General features: G+C 40.2%; 1 protein-coding gene across 1 annotated transcript in view; it reads left to right on the top strand.

The window, feature by feature from the left end:
- PTPN21 (protein tyrosine phosphatase non-receptor type 21) overlaps nt 1-19,930 on the top strand; it is a 1,442,744-nt gene that overhangs the window by 653,818 nt on the left and 768,996 nt on the right. The window contains exon 10 of the mRNA XM_044073481.1: nt 3,734-3,835. Within this exon, the coding sequence (XP_043929416.1) occupies nt 3,734-3,835 (102 nt within the window). The remainder of the gene's footprint in view (nt 1-3,733; nt 3,836-19,930) is intronic.

Here is a 19,930-nt window from a genome sequence, read left to right as displayed (position 1 = left end):
AATATTCAACCTCTAGACAGACCTGTAAGGAGATTTCCTAACCCTAATCCACTGGATTTTTAATCTACTAGATTTCCAACAAAGACCTCCTCCTCAACTCCATCAAAACTGAAACTATGGTCTTTGGCATCAAAAAGAAACTTAAAAAATAATCTCTTTGCATATCTTTGACAACAGTAACACGCCTATAGGAAAAACTGCTACTTTTATATACATTGCAATTTGGCTTGATACATGCCTCCAACTTGATTACAGAAGGAAAATGTTAACTTTCTCCTATTTTGGGCCAGTAAGATCTCCCCCATTCTTAGTAAAACCTCCAGAGTAACCCTAGGCAAAGACTTTGCACTCTCCCATCTTGAATGCAACCTCCCACTCATAGCCTTAGCATGAAAAGCAAACTCCACACATTAAAACAACATCCAGTAGAGTTTGTAGATTTATTGTCTACTTCCTTAAAAATGAACACCACTGTAAAACACAATAAAACACTGTTGAACAAGAAGCCGTTTTGATTTTTTTCAGAGAGTTGACCTAGGGTTCCAGATATTCAAACTCCAAATCACCAGACATTCACTCTCATAGCAGCTAATTAAATAACTTTCTTCCTACACCCTCAAAAAACATGACTCTGCTCCCTCACTTCAACCTTCTCTAAACTGTACTCCATTGTACAGTTCACTGCTTCTCTATAATACATCCAAAACTCTGAGGAAGTATTCATCCACAAAGGAACGACTCAACTAAAGGCCCACCTCCTGTAATCAACCAAATGTCATTTCTTCTCACCCATCCATATCACCTGAGCAGCGTCATTCTCTTTTTCTTGCTGCTAACACTCTTGCTATCCTTCGTATGACAGGTTCTATTGCACCAATCCACAATTCCCACTCACATAATCTTTTGCTAAATATAAATTTTCCTTCCAACTACTCACAACCTGTGTTTAACTTCCTTCACTTCACTCAACTGTCCTATCATTCCAACTTAGACAGCACCCAGCTGTAACTATCACACAAATACCTTGCCTCCCTACTTGAGATTTTCTTGATTTTTGTACATAGTGTGTATTACAATTGTGTATACTCTTTATATTTTTGTTATCTGATAATGGTATTATTCTATTGTGTATTTTCACTATACTTTTTCTGTCTCTCACTAAGTGTAATTCTGATTTTCTTTGTATTCCCGGGCTAAGACTATGGAATTGGTCATTTGTGATCAGTGCTACCCTTAGTAAACAAATGTTATTTTTACATTATGATCTGACTATTTTTACATCATGATCTGACCCAACTGTGGAAGGAGATATCAGGGGAACAGTGCATGATGATGCTATGCTCATAAGGACAAGGTTAAGAATATTATGCCCTGTAGTGGGTTTGTCAATGATATGATCCAGGGAGTTTGTGTTTATTTGATCTAAAAACATCTGGGCATACCCTATATTGTATGTATTGGTACTGTAGTTTATTGAGGGGTAGTTAAAGTTTACCATGGTAGTGGAATTTTTGTTTGTGGGGAATTCATCAAGTATGTTTAGGAGCTTTACATACATGATTTTCTGAGACATTTAGGGTGTCCTATAACAAACTAGGAGCTGCTCGTTTGTCTTGTTTGGTGTGATTATTGGTGTCTAGGAATCTGTTTGGAGGTGATTTTGTCCCTAACAAATGTGGAGGTGCCAGCACATTTACCATCAGAGGATAGTGTTTGCAAAATCTAGTTATGGAGGCACAGTATTTTAAACAGTTAATCCAAGTTACAGTACTTAAACTTGTATGCATATGTGTTCCTAATGCAGAAGGTCCTCAAGGTCAGGCAGTTTCAGGTGTTGGGCAGAACCACCTTAATGTGATCTTGTTTTGGGTTTGAAATGATAGCTACGCTGTGGTATCCATTAGCTAGACTCTTCCCAAAAAAGGCACTGTGGGGGGCAGCAGAGGATTTAGTCGATATGTGGAAGCCTTGGAATGAGAGGTGCAGGCTATCCTTTGATAAGCAAGTAGGACTGTCAAGCATCCCTAACAGTGCTGACACTTAACTGGATTTTTCCTGGAAGGACAGTAGCTATTTATCCAATTGTTGAATCCATTTTTTTAATGTACCTAGGCTTAAGAATTCCACACAAGACCATAATCTTGCTTGCATTTGTGAGATGCCTGGAGTATTTTGAGATATCTCTCTGCATATCCCTCAAGGTTTTGCACCCCAAATCATTCACCACCACAACACCCCCGCACATGAATCACCACCATGTTGTAGTCATATTTGTTAGATTAGGGGGTTTTAAGTGCCCTTGAAATATCTGAGACAATTCACCGTCACCATTCTCTGTTAAGCCTAGTGAATGAAGAATCACTGACTACAGAGAAAACCGATCACTGTAGTATTTTATTTGTACAGTGGTCTGCAGTACTGGATTTGCGATGATTTAAATCTTACTGATTCTTAAGTGTGCCAGAGGGTTATGTGGTAGTAGATGTTCAGTGTGACCTAATTTACATAGAGGAGGAGGCTTTGGCAAGGATTTTTTTGCAACCTCAGAATAAGACATTTTTGTATGGGTTTGCTTTAGTGTTGTAGCACAGTCTGTGTTTTTTGTGAGAGTGGTGTGTCTGCATTTGTTAAATATTTGCATCTCTCACAAGCAGAATTTCTTGTGTTGCGTAAAAGCTCTTTTTCTGTGAGCATAAGGCTGTTGCTACACTCCCAAAGGATACCAAGTGCTATCAGGCTGGCAACAGAAGAAAAACACGCAGGCTGACCTTCAGTTTTAGTCCAGAGAGTTAGAAACTTTAATTGACTATTACACAAACTTACTAAGTGAAGTAATTAATGCAATGTTCGCTGTCTGACTTTCTGGAAGAAGAAGTAGTTTAAGTTAAATGACTGCTGACAGTGGGCGGTGCAACTTAATGTTAAGTTTACATTGAACAACTATGGGTTGCTGGAGGCTACTTGGATGGCAACAGGAAAATAGTGCATCATAGCCTAAAACAAAGTAGCTGTCTGTCTGCACTTCATGGTAGCACTAGTTACTATAGTTAAAGGATTTGAGTGGGGTGAGGTGAAAAAGAAATTTATGGATCAAGATACCTCCTCCGATACGATGTTGCAACACCTTGTCCGATGTGCAGGGTCATGTTGTCATGCCTTATTTATACCAAGGAATTAGAGCAAAAAAAGCTCATCGGGGCATGTGAACCAAGAACGATATACTTAAATTTTGCACCAGTAGCAAGTAAGCAATGACTGAAAGTAGACTGAATTATTTTCTTCTGTCACCAGAAGGAAACCGTTAATTTAATTTAAAAGCGAGTAACTAATTCATCAATAATTGGCTCACAACTACTAGGGGTCCAAACTGTGAGTACATTTAAGACCTGTCTGCCTTATCGAAGAATTGTACAGGTAAGTAATATCCCATTCTTGATTAGTGGCTGGGCAAGATTTTCTGTAGAGTGTTGAAACCAGCAGCACCCTCAGTTCTGGATGCCTAGGAGGAAAAAGTGCTACTTGTGGAGATACTGTACTTTCATCCAGTCTCTCTTCAGTGATGAATGGGTAGGAAAAACTCGTATGATGAAATTCATTGAAATTGCAGTTTCTTTTTCGGGTATTGCATAGTGTGTTACTTGGTGCTTGATATACATTGTTTGATTATTAATGGATTTCTTTATTATACTGCTGACTGTATTCTTCATTTTCTATGCTTTTCTTATGTCTGTAGAAATCCATTTGCTTCACTCCCTGCTGAAGGCTCCCAGAAACCTTTACTTTCTTTTTCCTTTCCTCGCTTTCCGAATCTTTCTCGTCCTTCTCTTCCCAAAGGGTGAGCTGAAACTTTGAAACTTTAACTTCAAAAAAGTTATTTCTTTCTGGTTATTTGTTGTTTTCAGATAAGTTTATATGAGTTTGGACTTCAGAGTTTCTGACTTATATTTTGAAAGTGGTGGGTGACAAAAAGGAAAATGTTTGTACTTTATTAGTGGCAAAAGTCATTTTGCTTTTCCCTATTCTGTATGACTTTTTTGTTGCCTTTTTCCTGTCATATCTTTGCCTGTCTACATAATTAGACTAATTATATTGTGGACCGAGTTGTTAAAACATTAGAGACAGAATAGTCTGCAGTATAGGGATTAGGAGCTCAAGATGTGAACTAGTCGAAAGAAGAAAACATGAAAGAATATAAAGTAATGGTTAATTAAAGGGAGTTTATTTCAGTTTATGTATCTATCAGCACTAGTAATCTAGAGAATTTTCATTCTTCAGTTCCAGTTTATATTAATCAATGTCATTCAAGCTGTATGCTTATATCACTGTAAATGCATACTTTATACTAATAATTGTTAATCAAACTTCACATACATATTTGTACCACCAAACTTGATATATTTTGTAGCAACTCCTTTGTCGTGGCTGAAAAGGACCAGCATTGCAGCTCACCTCTACAGTAAACAACTGGTGAAAAATAGACTGCACTGTTACTCCTTAATAGTTTAATTTGTGATGTTAAAATGTAAGCAACCCCATACTTTTTTCCTCACAGCAGTCTGCATTCTATTGTAGCTTTGCTGTACTTTTTCCTACACTTTCTTTTCAGCTTGCAGTTGACATAGGAGATATTTCTGCTAATTTGCTTTTATGTATATCCTAAACAATGTTAATGTATGTCTTGCATTGTCATTCTTTGTAAAGTATTTTGTGACAAGAGAGCTACAGCAGGAGTTCCTGCAGGAAGCATGTTTAGGTACCTGAAATGGTCTCTTGATTCAGATTAAGATTATTCGTAAAGCTCTAAGAAAGCCATTTATTAACAGGAGGTGTAGGAAGAGAAAGAACACTTAATGGAGCAAGGACTTTCACGTTCAGAAAAATAATGTTTGGTCCTTCTTAGCCAACTTGAGCCAGTGTGCTTTCCAGTCTGCACCATTCTTAGGTAAACTTATTGGCATAAAGCATTTCAAGGAATGGTGGCAAACAGGATGGTTGAGCAGGGTTTTGTTGAGTTCCACACTGTTTATCACATTTTGTCAAGCCCTACTCCATTTTGTATAGGAAGTAGTGTTTCCTGCCTGTACACCCCCACAGAACCCATGGTAGCTAATAATCCAGTGACTCAACAGATTCTAATGTCACCAATCAAAAGTACAAGTCGACAAGTGCTAATAGAATCCAAGGACTATATCTGAATAATTTATTCTGATGTTGAGAAAACTTTGCATGAAGATTTGTTGGTAATCATAAGTTTGACAAAATTTTCCCCTGTATTATCAGTAGTAACCATTGTAAACAAAAGTTTGGAACACATGGAGCACCCTACTTATGCTTAAAAATTGAGGAAACAAATAGCCTTGTTATAGCAAGGTTCTTACTTCTAAACCTTGTCATTAGTGAAGCTTGGGTTACCAGATAGATGGCAGACACTATAAAACTGTGTCAGAAGACCACAGACAGCCTTGAAAGCTTAACATGCTTTTAACTGGCACCGAAACAACAAAAGTGTGGCAGAGGAAAGAGTATAACCACTTTTAAATTCACCTCTTGCTGTTGGCTGCTGTTTGTGTAGCAGCACAAAATGTATGATAGCTTTGAAAACTGTTCTGCACTTGTGCTCCTGTTCTTGTTTAACTCATAGTACCTCTGAGCAGCTAAAACTCTCCATATATTAGAGACTTTTGATTGGGTCATTGATCCCAAACACTTGTTAATGTGCTCCTGAAATGGTCTAATATTCACTTTGTATATACTGTATGTATGTAGTGCATTTTGTCATTCTCTCTGTATATAATGGATAGTATTATCTATAGTGTTTTTCTCAGGCTGAGACTGAAATGGGGCAAAGGGATCAGTGCTGTACTCCAGTTAACAATTCAAAACAAAATAAAATAGACTCAAGAAAGTCACTTCTGAAACTCACCCTTGATGAATTTTTTTGAATCCATTTTTTAGACACATTAACACCTGAGGTGCGAATTTCTTGACTTTGTCATAATTCTCTGAATGAGTGGTATTTTGTTCATTGATAATGATGTCAGTTTCCATAGAATGTTTGGTACTTACGTATTATCGTAACCAGATTTTCACGGTTGCGATTTTCGCTTACTTCGGTGGAAACGGGGCCATGAAACACTGAAAGGTGGTATTCAGGCTCTGTATTGGTTGGGGATAACTTCGGATTACCTTTGGAAACAGAAACAGTGGAGAAAACCCTCTTCCTATTTTTTGCATGCGTGTTGTACGCTTGAAATGTCATGCCTGCTGTCAGTGTGATGAACGGATTGTATTCACTGTGTGGAAGGAATCCTTCAGAGAAGGCAAACACAGACACAGAAGTGATGGTTTTGGTGACCTTTATTTTTTGACAATTTGCGAACAATGGTTAAAAGTAAGCAAGTGTAGCTAAAACAATTGCTCAGTGCCTGCATTTGATTTCTCTGAAGAATTCCTTCTACAAGTTCAAACAAACGAGAGTATGATAGCAGCCATGAAAACTGTAGCGTGCGTGTGTAATGCAAAAACAGGAAGAGGATTTTCTCCACTGTTTCTGTTCCTGAAGGTAATCCAAAGACATACCGAGTGATTGCCACCTTACAGTAAATGTAAAAGTTTGGGCAGTACTATACATTTACGAAGACAGACTCAATTGTTTCATGCACTCCTATCTGTGCTGGTATGCGCATTCCGCAACCGAGAAAATCTGGTTGCGATAATACGTAAGTACCGAATGTTTTTATTGCTACTTCACTAATGTAGAAGCCTAAGTTTGACCTTGCTTCATATCATGGCACAGTAGCTTTCTGTTACCTAATTGTATGGATCTCCTGGTGCCAAATAACTTTTACTCCTCCTACCTGCCTCTTTCTCTTTACATTGATGCCTTAATAGTTGATCTGATGTTGTCAATCTTCATTAATTCATGATAGTTGGGTCTTGGTTCCGTCCTTGGAACTGACTTTGCCTCTATAGCAAGCTCGTGCCAGCCATAACATCCTGAGCTAAGGTTACCCATAGTGCCTCTCTCTCTTGCCTTCAGATCTCATTTGCTGCGTAGAGTTTCAAGACACATCAGGCCTGCTCTGAAGCTAAGTGTTATATTTTGTCACTATTTTCTAAAAAAAGTTTTACTACTTCTCTTTCTAAACCCCTTGTTTTCTTAGTCGTATATATAGATATACAGTTTATTTTGGTGTGTGAGTGTTTTGTCCCATTATTACCATTTGCTGGTATTTCTTCATACCATAGTTGATACAGGCCCCTCCCTTCCTTCTTACCTCTAGGTAATCTCTAATACCATTGTTGGTATTCTTCTCTTCCTCTTACCCCTCTGGGGTATTCCTGTCATTGGTATTTAAAAAAAAAAAAAATCTTCCTCTATGTGTGTGTGTGTGTGTGTGTGTGTGTGTGTGATCGCATGAGAGACTGTCTAGTACTTTCTATTTGTTAAAATGGTAGAGAAAAAGGTACTACTGGCTTTAAACAGTGTGACAAATGTGGCAGGAAGATGCCCAACTCCGATGGGCATCTCTCCTGTGCATATTATTTGGAGTTCCACATTTGCAGGTCCAACCTCTGTAAGGGCTTCAGTGCCTGCACTTTAGCAGAACATAAGAATAAACTCATTTTAAAGGGTTTATTAAAAAACCCTTTTTCAGAGACTTATCTGAGGTGGAGGTGTCACAACCTCCTAAGAAAGAGACAAAAAAAGAGGAGCCACTCAGTCCCAACATCTCCTCATTCTCTTGAACCGAAAACGTCTAAAGGCCAAGTTCATACTGAACCAAAGACTAAACAATTTAAATTGGCACCAACATCTGTCTCGGCACCAGAGCTTAAGACCCTCTCCACTGTGCCGTCTTTGATCACGGAACCGACTAAAACAGTCACCATGGTACTGACCCCTTCCACGGTACCATGGACCCTCTCGGCACCAACAATAGCTTCTCCTTTGAAATTGGTCACTCCCCCCTGTCATAATCTTCTGGTCACTCTGCCACAGTGCCGAAGGTCAAAACACTAGCCAGGACTCAGTATTCCCCGTCCATTGACCCCTTTCTTGGACAGCAACTCAGTCCCTTTATTGACCAACCAGATTCTCCATCATAGATGTCCATTCGTTTCACCAGGAGCCTTTTGGAGCTTAATATAGTGAGAATTGTGGACTAGCTTTTAGTGGCCAGAGGAATTCCAACCCCATCTAGGACCTCCCTCCCACCCGGAGCTGAGTTTTTTTCTCCACAGACTCCAACTTATCTTCCTCCATCAAACTATCCTTGCCAGACTTGGAACCCTTGATGCTGATGTCCCTCCCAGTGCCAGCTTCTTTGGTACCATGGTTCCAGAACCTACTCTGTGGATCTCAGCTCAGTCAGAGCCGACCCACCCATGGGACCGTGACTTGGCTGCCAGCACCAGAGTCCCTAGCATGGCACCAATTTTTAACATGGTGTCATCTACGGTTCCAGTTGCTTTGACAGCTTTGAATCCTCTCACGGCTGCTTCTCTGGATGTGGGCTCATTGGAGCGGGGTGTGACCCTGGTTCCGAGGTTGTCTTTCACTGTTCCGGGCTCCCACCCCTCTTGAGGTAGGCCTGCCTTCAAGATTATGGAGAGAGCGCTCGCCTCAGCAGGCTTACAGTTGGCACCCTCGGCACCGGAATGTCATATATATGTGTCCTTTGGCTCGCAGCTGTCACAGTCTACTACACTGGGGCAACAGGCACGGAAGCAGCCTACCACCGGGTACCCTCTCTTCAAAGTCCTCTTCAGACCTTCCCACTGATGAGCCACCACATAAGGGATCATGCAAGCGGAAGCAAGTAGATTCACCAGAGGAATCCCTCAACGAAGATACGGGTTACAATGAAGGGGAACGGTCCCTACGGTCACCCCCTGAAGATGTCTCCTTTGTAGACATACTAGAGATCTTAAAAGAAAAGGGGTGAGTAGAAGCCCACTAACCCTTCCTCTGAGGAATCTGTATTCTTGTCAAATTCCACAACACGCCAGTAACGGAACTGGTGCACCTCTGTAAACATGCTAAACAACATCCTTCAGTTCAATTTAGATTTGCCATTACTGACAGGATAATGTCCAAGGACAAGGAGAAATCAGGTTGTCATAACATTTTGGACAAAAAGGAGAAAAAGTGGATTATTTTATTGGGGGCCCTTTTTTCACTGTGGTTTAATAATCATTTGTAATTTACCAATCACTAGCTATTTAAATTGGGGGTGGAGTTATTTAGGCTTGATCCACTGAAGAAGGCTTGGTAGCCGAAACTGTTCTGTTTGTGGTTATATCATCATGGAATAAAAGATTAATGAATTGCTGACAATGTCATGCTGGCCTTTGTGGTTTTTCCGAATCTGTATTCTTGCAGGCTTTCCGTGCTCAACCCTGTACTTCCTGGGTGACCCTGCCTGCAAATGAGTCAGTCAGGCTCATCGTGCAACGTGCTTGGAAAGGCCCCTAACACCTTTGAGCCAGTAACCCGGAGATCAAACAAAAAACTCTCCCCTCAGAGGATCAACCCCTCTGGTCCAAGGCGGCCACAAAGAAGGAACTTGCAGAGGAGAGTCCTACTGTCCCCCTTCCAAACCGAGAGTCTTGGACATTGGACAGATTAGGGAAATGGGTTTATGCTTCAACGACCTTTGCCATATGGTCGTTAAATTATTTTGCACATTTTACCCTTCTTCAAAGGGACATGATCACTGAACCCTCAGGAACCTTGGTAGGAGCAGTGTCTGATGAGGTACGAGACAAGGTTGCCTCCCAGCCTGCCACCCTAGAATCCATCTCTAACGTGTCCATGCGGTTGATTGCACATACAACTGAAGGGGCGGCCAGAGCAGTGGATGCAGGAGTTGTCATGAGATGTCACGCCTGGATGCACTTGTGCAACTTCGAGGACCCTTTCAGGTATTTCTTTGTCAGTGCTCCCATTGATGCTTCTTCTATGTTTTGGCCTAAAAGTTAATTAGCCAGGTGTGAGAAGGACAGAAAGACCCTGTCTGGTGTGGGTGTATGTTTTTCCACTCCTCAATGATCCTATACCAGGAATCAGAGGAGTGAAAAGATGTAATTCAGGAAGTCCCAAGGGCCTTTCCATGACACACGTGGTGAGTTTTCCCCCCGGGGCAGAGGGAGCCCACATAATCTCAGTATCTTGAACAAGTTTGTCAGGCAGGCAAAATTCCAGATGGTCATGGTTCAGTCCGTCCTTCCATTTCTAGAAAAAGACGATTGGATGTGCTCGATAGATCTTCAAGATGCGTATTACCACATAAAAATGGACAAATGCTCCAGAAGATATCTCCGCTTCTGGCTGGGAGCCAATCATTACCAATTTTGGACACTGCCCTTTGGTCTCACCACAGCCCCCAGAGTGTTCACCAAATGTATGGCAGTAGTAACATCTCACTTGAAGACTGCAAGGATTCTGGGTGTTTCCATATTTAGACGATTGGCTCCTTACCATCCCCATCAAGCATCTACTCACGGTTTAGAATTTATTGGAGCAACATTTGACATGAGATCCTGTCTTGTTGCTCCACCTCATCACAGATTACAAAGATCCCAGCTGCAGGAGATACTTTCTCAGGACATGGCCCCACCTCGTTTGGTCCTACAATTGCAAGGGTTGATGGCAGTGACAGTCACCCTAGTTCCCCTGTAGAGGTTCCACATGAGGCTGCTTTAGTAGCTCCTAGCGTCACAGTGTCTCTATTAACTCACCCCATGTATTACCCAATCTGCATAACAAACCATTGCAAACTAGATCTGAATTGGTGGATGAAGCCGGAGCAGGAGCTATGGAGTTGCCCTTTTTCACCCCTGGAACAGGAGCTATGGAGTCACCCTTTTTCACCCCCTCAACCCAAGGCCGTATTGACCATGGATGCATCCCTGATGAGGTGGGGGGGCATTTTCAGGGGAAAAACTGTTCAAGGCATTTGGTCCCCCTTAGAGACCAATCTGCATATCAGTGTTGTAGAACTGAGGGTGGTTCCTCTAGCGTTGTAAGCATTCCAACCTGCCCTTCCATCAGGGACAATTGCCATCCAATCGGACAACATGTCGTCATCTGGTACATCAACAAACAGGGAGGAACCAGATCCTACCCCTTGTGTCGGGAGGCCGTGAGAGTATCGCCCATTGCCTTACTCTCAGGGCTTCCCTACCCCTTGTGTCGGGAAGCCCTGAGAGTATGGCAATGGGCAATAGCCTCCAACTGCTTTCTGATAACAATGCACATTCCCAGGGATTCCAACGTGATCACAGACAAACTGACAGAAACATCCTCCTGCCTCACGAGTAGTCTCTCAATCCCATAGTAACGATGAAGATTTTTTGTTGTTGGGGTCAGCCTTGCTGCGATCTGTTTGCATCTCCAATGAACCACTAATGTGGCAGCTACTTTGCTCTAATCCCCCCTCAGGGGAAGTCACCAAGGGAGGCTGTGATGCATGATTGGCCCCCAGGGCTGCTTTATGCATTTCCTCCCTTTCCCCTGATACCACAGATTTTGAAGAAAGCACAGTGGTTGAGAAGCAAAGTAATCCTCATTGCACCCATCAAGACTGGTACCCATTTCTTTGGCCTCGCCTAGTTCACCCCCCTTGGACTCTGAACCCAACCATGGGACTGCTGTCTCATCCACAGGGTCTGGTCCATCCCAATGTACCGAGCCTCAAGCTCACCGCTTGGTATCTCCACCTCCGGTAATTGCCAGGCAGAACAATCTATCTTCTCCAGTATGAAAGATACTTCTGGCTTCCCATAAACTGTCCACCAGGAAACTTTATCATAGTAAGTGGAACAGATTTGTGATCTGATCTCAGGAACAAAGACTTAACCCCTTTTCAGCCCCGATTAATAAAGTGTTGGAATATTTGTCAACCATACTCCATTCAGGAGCCTCAGCTTGTACTATCAGAGTGCATTTAGCAGCTATTTCCAATTTCCATAATGGCTTTGATGATTTTTCTGTAATTTCTCACCGTCTCTGTAAAACCTTTTTAAAGGGAGTCATGCATTTAAAACCACCCTTTAAAGAATCCATTGAACCTTGGAGTTTGACGTTAGTTCTAAAAACTTTGATTCCAGCAGCCACTTGTGATATGAAATTCTTTTCTTGGAAGACCTTATTCCTGGTAGCCATCACATCAGCCAGAAGAATATCTCAATTACAGGCCTTGTGTGCAAGGCACCCATACATAATTTTTCACAGAGAGAGAGTATCCCCTCGGACTAACCCCTCCTTTCTGCTTCTCAAATTCAAACATTAGTCAGTCTATTGACCTACCTGTTTTCTTCCCAAATTTTTCATATAAAGGAGAATACTGTTTGCATTTGTTGGATGTACATAGACAATTACGCTTTTACTTAGGACTAAATCATTAAGATAATCGGACCAATTGCTCCTGTCCTTTTCAGGGCCTAAATTGGGCAAGTCATTTTCTAAAGTCATTTTGTCAGAGTGGTTGAGAGACTGCATCACCTTTGTTTATCAACAGAATCAAATGAGTTTATCAGCTAAAGTCAAGGCTCAGTTCCACCAGGTCAGTTTCCACTTCAGTAGCCTTTCATTCAAGAGCCTCTGTGGATGACATTTGTGCAGAAGCTACTTGGGCTACCCGTAATACTTTATCACTCATTATAAGTTGGACATCATCTCCAGGGGGAGAGCATCTTTTGGCTCAATGGTCTCAGGAATATCCTTCCATAAGGCCTCCCAGGACATGAAGTAGCTAGGGACACTGTCCCAGTTGTCATGAATGAGTGAAAATTGACAATGTCAGATAAAGAACTTATGTTCTTTCCATAAATTTCCATCTGTGTTGTCGATTAGTCGATCTTCATTCATTCTTGATATCCCACTCTCCTAAGTCCCTCCAAAGACTCCTGATGGTTCAGAACATGTCCTGGTATGTAGTAGGGCATTTGCTCAGACAAAAGCCTCTGTTTTATTATTTTTATGGGCAAACTCTATCTGAAGGGAAGGTAGAGAGGCACTATGGGTAACCTTAGCTTGAGGGTTTTTGGCTGGTGCGAGCTTGTTATATCGGCCGAGTCGGTTCCAAGGACGGAACTGAGACCCAACTGTCATGAATGAATGAAGATCGACAACACAGATGGAATGTTATGGTAAGAGCATAACTTCTTTTTAGTCTGCTTTTCATTTTGTGAGATAATGCATGTTGTGAGCAGTTTACTGAAGTTCCTTACAATGAAATGAGCGAATTCTCTCAGTGGGGTTATTTATTTTGATTTATTACTATATTATGTAAGAGATTCTTGTGGTGCTGAAGGTTTCCCTTCACCTGAGCTTTGAGTAGTAGTGTTAAAGGTTTCTTTATATAGGGAGCGCTGGAAGTATACATCCATTTATCCATTTTCAACACTTTTTGTGCTGATGAGGGTTGCAGTGCTACCAGGATGAGCAGGGTAGAAAGTGCTCCCATATTCCCACTGACGACCTTCAGTTCATCTTGTGGAAGCTTCAGGTGTTCCCAGGAAAACCTGAGAGGTATAATCCCTCCAAAGTGTCCCAGGTCAACCGTAGTACCACCTGCCAGTTACATGTCCTATGGGAGGCATTCAGGGACTGTTGTCACAATGTTCCTTGACCACTTCAACTAACTCCATTCACCTTAGAAGAGCAATGGCTGTACTCTGAGATCCATCTAGATCACTGAGTGTGTTGCTCTGTCATGGAGGGTGACCCTGTTACCCTACAAAAGAATGTTACTTTTCCAACTTGTATTTATCATCTCATAGACAGATGGATAAGTGGAGAGTCTTGTCTTGTGACTCTGTGCTCACTTTACCACCACAGTTTAGTACATTGCCTGCAATACTTCAGTTATTGTATCCACCTGCTGGCAACCTTTCCTAACTTCACTTGTGAACAAGGCCCCAAGATGCTTCATTTTTTCCTATCTGGTCAGTGGAGTTTAACTATCTATGTGGATCCCTATCAGCTGATCAGGTTTTCAGAAGCTCTAAATTCATACTGGTGAGATGATATGATCGAATTTCTGAAAACCTGAAGCTTTTAAATGGAGTTGCAGTACAGTGAGAATCAGGAAATGTACCATTTTCCTCAATGTAGTGCAGTCTTGGAGTTGGTATATATAATTAGCAGGGGTTATGGGGGTGCAGAGGGGCTTGCCCCCTGCAAAATCATAAAGCTAGATTTGTGTTTTTAATGTTCGAGTTTTCAGAAATTCTATCATATCGTCTGTCCAATTTGATCAACTGGCATAGATCCATCTATATTTTTGAATCACTGGTGTGAATTTCATTGTTTTTTTGTTATTTCTCTTCAGCCACTTGAAGTGCTTCTCAGCTAAGTTATTCTCCTCTTTTTCTGAAATGGCAAAATACACTTTAGATAGGAACCTTCTGATTTCTCTGCTCTTGTCAGTTCAGCAAGTCGTGTTTGTTGTCTAATTAAATTCTTCTTTAATTTCCATTATAGGACAACATTCCTCTGGGATTCAGAAAATCTGCTCATAAATGTCATTGCTATTGTAGACAAATAAAAGGTTGAAAAAGGGTGAGAAAGACCTAGAACAGAAGAAAGGACAACTAAGTCTTGCCTGATGTATGAAGTAGTATTGTGGCTACATTTAGGTTTGCTGCAGACATCTTGATTTTAGCCTTGTGAGCAATATGTTACTATTGTATCTAGCTCTGACATAGTCTGTAGTTCAACATTACATTTTGAGATTACTTATCACTGGATCCCAGTCAGTTTTCTTCTTTGGGTATGCATCTGTTTGTTTTTCCTGTGGTATGCTTCTCCTGTGGGAAGCTTATCTATCTTATTTCTCTTATTTTAGGTCAGGCATGTTCATGCACTCCTAGTGGTTGCATTCTCTAGGTATACTATTATTTAGTCCATGCTGCGTCAGTTCCAGTGTTTTACTTTTCTGCTGTGCCTTGGTTTGGGTTTCATCCTCCAGTAAAAATAAAGGAGGCAAGAAAGGTACATAAATAATGTAGAGAGTGAACAGAATTTTACTTAAAAAAGAAATTATTCATGATTTATTCATGCTAATTGTGTATTTTCACTGTCTTCAGTCCATCACTGATGCAAATTTCCCAACGTTATGTATGATGCAGCTCTAACCAGCACTGACCCTGCACGTGGCATTATTTTGCAGTGTTTTGTAATGGTGGCTAAATTTGGGGGAATTTCAAGATTGTCGCTCGTCCTTCTGTAACATGCAAGACAAGCGGGGGGGGTGGTTGTTTAGATACGTTAATATATAGAAAACCATTAGGATGGATAGCAGCATCATAAAGTACGAACAAACTAGTTAACAGACAGACCTTACATACATACATGCTTATATCTCAACAGCTTACTACAAAATGGCAGTCAGACTTGCACGTGCTCAGTATTTATACTCTTGTGCAAGCCCTTGTATAGCTTCTTAAAGGTACATACACACACATTGATCTACAAAGATGTTCGTCAGTTTCTTGTGATTGCTGTGTACTTTGCTAAATAATTAAACTAACTTTAATAGAAATTAATCGGATATCTTTAAGCACTGAGTTTGTTTAGCCTTTTTCTGTATAGTCATCCTGTTTGTTTAGGTGTTTGACATTTGTGTGATGTCACTTATTCTGCTCTAAAGTCTTAATACTTTGCTTGTGGAAACTGCTGCCTCACAAAAGTCTTCCTACCTAATGTGTAGTTTGCTTTAGAGGCAGAGCACACCGAATTAGGTTGTAAACTTTTCCTGGAATTTAAGCTTTAAGCTTGCAAGTAGAAAACAAAGGCCTAATATGCCGAAGAGCTTTTTTTAAAGAAAAAGCTGAAGGCTGTATCTGGGGGAATCCTGTTGAAAGTAAAGCTCTGTCTACAGGGTGTATATCGATTTCAGGGAAAAGATCCTCCTTGTTGGGAGAAAGATCCATGGGAAAAAAATGAGACCCTGTAAAAAGTATTACAATGAAAGGTTTCCTAAATATGTAAATCAAGCGTAATTGTTGAAGACCCACCATCATTCACTAGCCACAAAAAGATTATATTAAATTGTTATAGGAATGTAACATAGCTCATGACCCACCATGTGTCTTCAGCATCCTTTCTTGAACATATTGAGTGTAATTTTCTGGTATTTCTGAAGCAACATGGTTTTATTCTTTAGCACTGAAAATGGAATGTGTATGTTTAACAGTGCTACACAGACACAAGTGATATACAAGCTTGTGGTCCCTTCCCTTTCTTCGTGTTGTTACAGTGATTATGATTATAGTACCACATCTGAATCACGTGGTATCCTTCAGATGATGTATCTCTTTTGAATATATAAACCCAGAACAGCAGCAGGCTTAGGATAATCCTCCTTTTTTGCTTTCTCTGAGGGATGTGATTTAGGACACTGTGCATCAAACTGATGCCCAAACTCCAGGTCCTAGATTTTCAGGCAAATTATACAGGGCATGTTAGTTTATTAAGAATGATGTAGAAGAAAAGCTTTCAGAATTTACCAAGGTTGGCATTGAACTGGGTCTTGGTAACAGTTGTATTACATTATATGGGAAGAATGCTTGGCTTAAGTCCCAGTTGTAGTGCATTGATGTTAAAGCAGTTCATCTGAATGAGCCTTTAAATTTAGAAGGGGTGTTTGGTAATGAGGTAAATCAGATGATTTGCCGAACTGTTAAAAATGTCAGGCTTGAAAAAAATTTTAGACCCCGTGTATAGGAAGTCTGCTGGAAACTATTTCACATAAAAAAACAATTCTGTAGAAGGCCTCAGAAAAAGAAAAAAAATACAGTAAAAATAAGAGCCTATTTGTCATCATCCAACCTAAAAGAAACTGTATTTATTCACAAATGGAAGGACATCCAAGAGCAACTTGCTAATGTCTGTCGAGAATGACCATGTCTTTACATTTTGGATGAAACAGGTGTAGGCTAAAATTTCCACCTTATGTCAACAAACAGGACATCCCTGGTAACCTACCAAATGTGTTTGGAGATTGCTTCTTCAAGTTATGCACTGAAATTTCTTGACCTACATAAAATGCAAGGCATTACAAAGACTCCTAAAGATAATCTTCTCCTTTGATCAATTCCAGGACTTATTTTACACAAGAATATTAAAATTAGTGCCACCTGTTAGCATGGGGGATAAAGAGCTCTATTCAAAGTCCTTGATTAATACCCCCCCAAAAAAGTTTTTTTTGACCAGCTTTATTAATTATGGTACTCTGCATATTTGTAAAGATGTCAAAGATTAAAGTATTTCCTTTCTCTTTTTCTTGACACTGATTAATTCAGAAAAATTCATGGATGATTATACTGGGCACCAAAATGCCTGTCTTTACTTCCCTATCTGCCCTTCCCAAAGGATATTATTCAGATTCAAAGCAGAGACTAAAAATTGTCAGTTCACATGTTTTCCATATAATTTAGCAGTTGTGTCAAAATATTTGCATCTTTGCTTCCAGTATTAACATTCAGACTTTCCCTTAGTGCGACATATTCCTTTTAGTGCTAGACTCTTCTCTTAAACCAAATCCCAATCAAGAGATGTTATAGGTTCTCAGTACTTAAGTTGCTGCAAATTGGGAAATATCTCAATGTACTTCACACTCAGTTTTATTTCTGCTCATTACCATAAATATAGTTCAACACAAAGTGTTTTGACCCCAGAAAAAAAGGAGAAACTTTATTTTCAGACTTTCAGAAGAAGGAACCGGCATCAACAAGTGACCATTAGGTGAGTGAAGACCTCAGTGGAGGAGATTAAATTCATTATAGCACTAGTCTGTTCTACAGTTAGATAGGATCCTTCTACCAAAAGGAAAATCCTGCATTGTCAGTTATTTGCTCTAAATATGAGAGTAGCAGTCATAGGTCCTACTCATTAACACTAGGAATAATGCAGATGTCTCAGAATATGGTTGGGGTAATTTAACGTTGACCGCAGTTTTCCCTAAGTAAGACATTTTCAGTAGGATACAAGTGCTAGATACATATGCACACACACGTTTTGAACTCCTTTTAATTTTTTTTTTTGGTAACCTTTCCATACCTTTCTGTTGACCATCAGCTGTTATGAAGCTGCTTCCATTGCTGCATTTTATCTTTATGTCCCCAGTACTATCCCTTCCAGGGCTGGGACCACTACAGTAGCAGATTGGGAATCAAATGCTGTCCTGCATGTTAGGAGAATATTTGTATGCTATAATTGGGCAGAGCTACTGATGTCACATTCTTCATTTTATGTAGTGTCATTTAGCTGTTGCCCTCCACTTGTGCTGAATTCCTAACAGTTATGTCCTGCGAGATTGCAGCACTGCTCCTTTAGCTGGGAACATGTCAAGCCTCCAGTAGGGAACCTCCTCCTTCCTTAAGTCAGCAAGCCTACAAAAAGCCAACCCCCTACCACCCAGTTTGTCCAGTGCTTCTGCTCCCTGAGTCATAGCCAGTGTTCCATCCTTCTGCCCCAAATATCAAGGGGCAAAAAGTGTTCAGCCCCATGAATAAGAAAATGGAGTAGCCCAGAACTATTTGCTTCTTGTCAGAATGCTAAAGTCCATGTTTATTGTAAAGATTCCAGAAACAGGAGCATGAACAGTATTGTTTTCTGTTGTTTGGAATCGGGACCTATTATATGTCTTTACCCAGCTCCTCCATTTCAGAGATAAAACTTACATGAATTCAGTAGTTCCAAGTTAGCATAGAAGGCCATGAGTGTAAGTGTTTGCCGATTTGTAATCCCTATCTCAGCATTCTTCTAGTATGGCAACACATTCCTCTTCAGTGACAGTGCTTGAATTTTCAAATTTAAGCATTGGGAGACAGAAGAAAAGAAAAGTGCAACTGGCACTCAATTGCACATTAATAACACCTAATTGAGCAACAGGGCTCTTGCAGTTTTGGAAGCTATTGAATGATTGAAATGCTAATGCTGAACATCTAATTGGCTTTTGTGAAGCTGCAATGTGGTGCATGGAACTGTGCAGTAATTGGGTATGCTGTAGTGTTTTCTTTACTTTTGTTGTTGATTCTCATGGTTTGACAGTGTTTGTTTGTGACAGTACCATCATGCCATGGCATTTAATGTTTTCTTACGATAAGTCTCAGAGGCAAAAGGTGGTCACCCAAAGCAGCTGTGACTGTGAGTGTTTTGCAGAAGAATTTCCCATTTTTGATTTTTTATGGAAATGGAGTTTCACTGAAAATAAAGCATTATTTTCTGCCTTACATGATATGCAAGAAGAGAGAATTCATCCATTCAACTTTCTGTACAGTTTTCAAAGCAAAAGAAAAAGGAAGCGAGACCTTTGTATACTCTGGATGTACAAAAGGACTTTTACTTTAAAAAATGCATCATTATTTGTATTGGTGAATTAAAGAGACAGTTTGTTGGTGCAAAACAGATGCTCTCAAAGTGGACCGGATGTTGTATCTAAGCCCAGGATTAAGTAGTGGTGCTTCTGCAAGGTGGAATAATCAGAGCAAGCAAATGCCTCAAAACATGGATGGAATGGCTCATTAACACAGTCTTTACAAGCATAAAATTAATACATTAATTCACGGTCTGAAGGAGAACATTTGGAAAAAACAAAACCAGTCCCTGCAAACACAATTGGATAGTTTAGTAACATGCTTCATAAAGCATTACATAAATAATTTAGTTTGTTTTTTGACCTATGGAGCAAGCAGAGCAAATGAACTCCCCTCCAATAAACACACAGATGGCTGAACAACACAGATTTCTTAGAAGATTAAATTAATTCATGTGCTGACATGTGGAATATTCAAAACAAACCAACATTAAATACAGGAATGGCTAAACATCACATATTTCTTAGAGCATTTAATGTTAAGTTTGTTTTATTTTTTTTACAGGGGTGATTTAAAATGTTTAGCTAGCTGTCAGATATTA

This window comes from Protopterus annectens, chromosome 6.part0, assembly GCF_019279795.1.
Source record: "Protopterus annectens isolate FY-2018-M chromosome 6.part0, PAN1.0, whole genome shotgun sequence".
In the NCBI taxonomy this organism is placed as follows: domain Eukaryota; kingdom Metazoa; phylum Chordata; order Ceratodontiformes; family Protopteridae; genus Protopterus; species Protopterus annectens.
The sequence above is the reverse complement of the archived record's forward strand: the minus strand, read 5'-3'. Positions and strand labels throughout refer to the sequence as shown.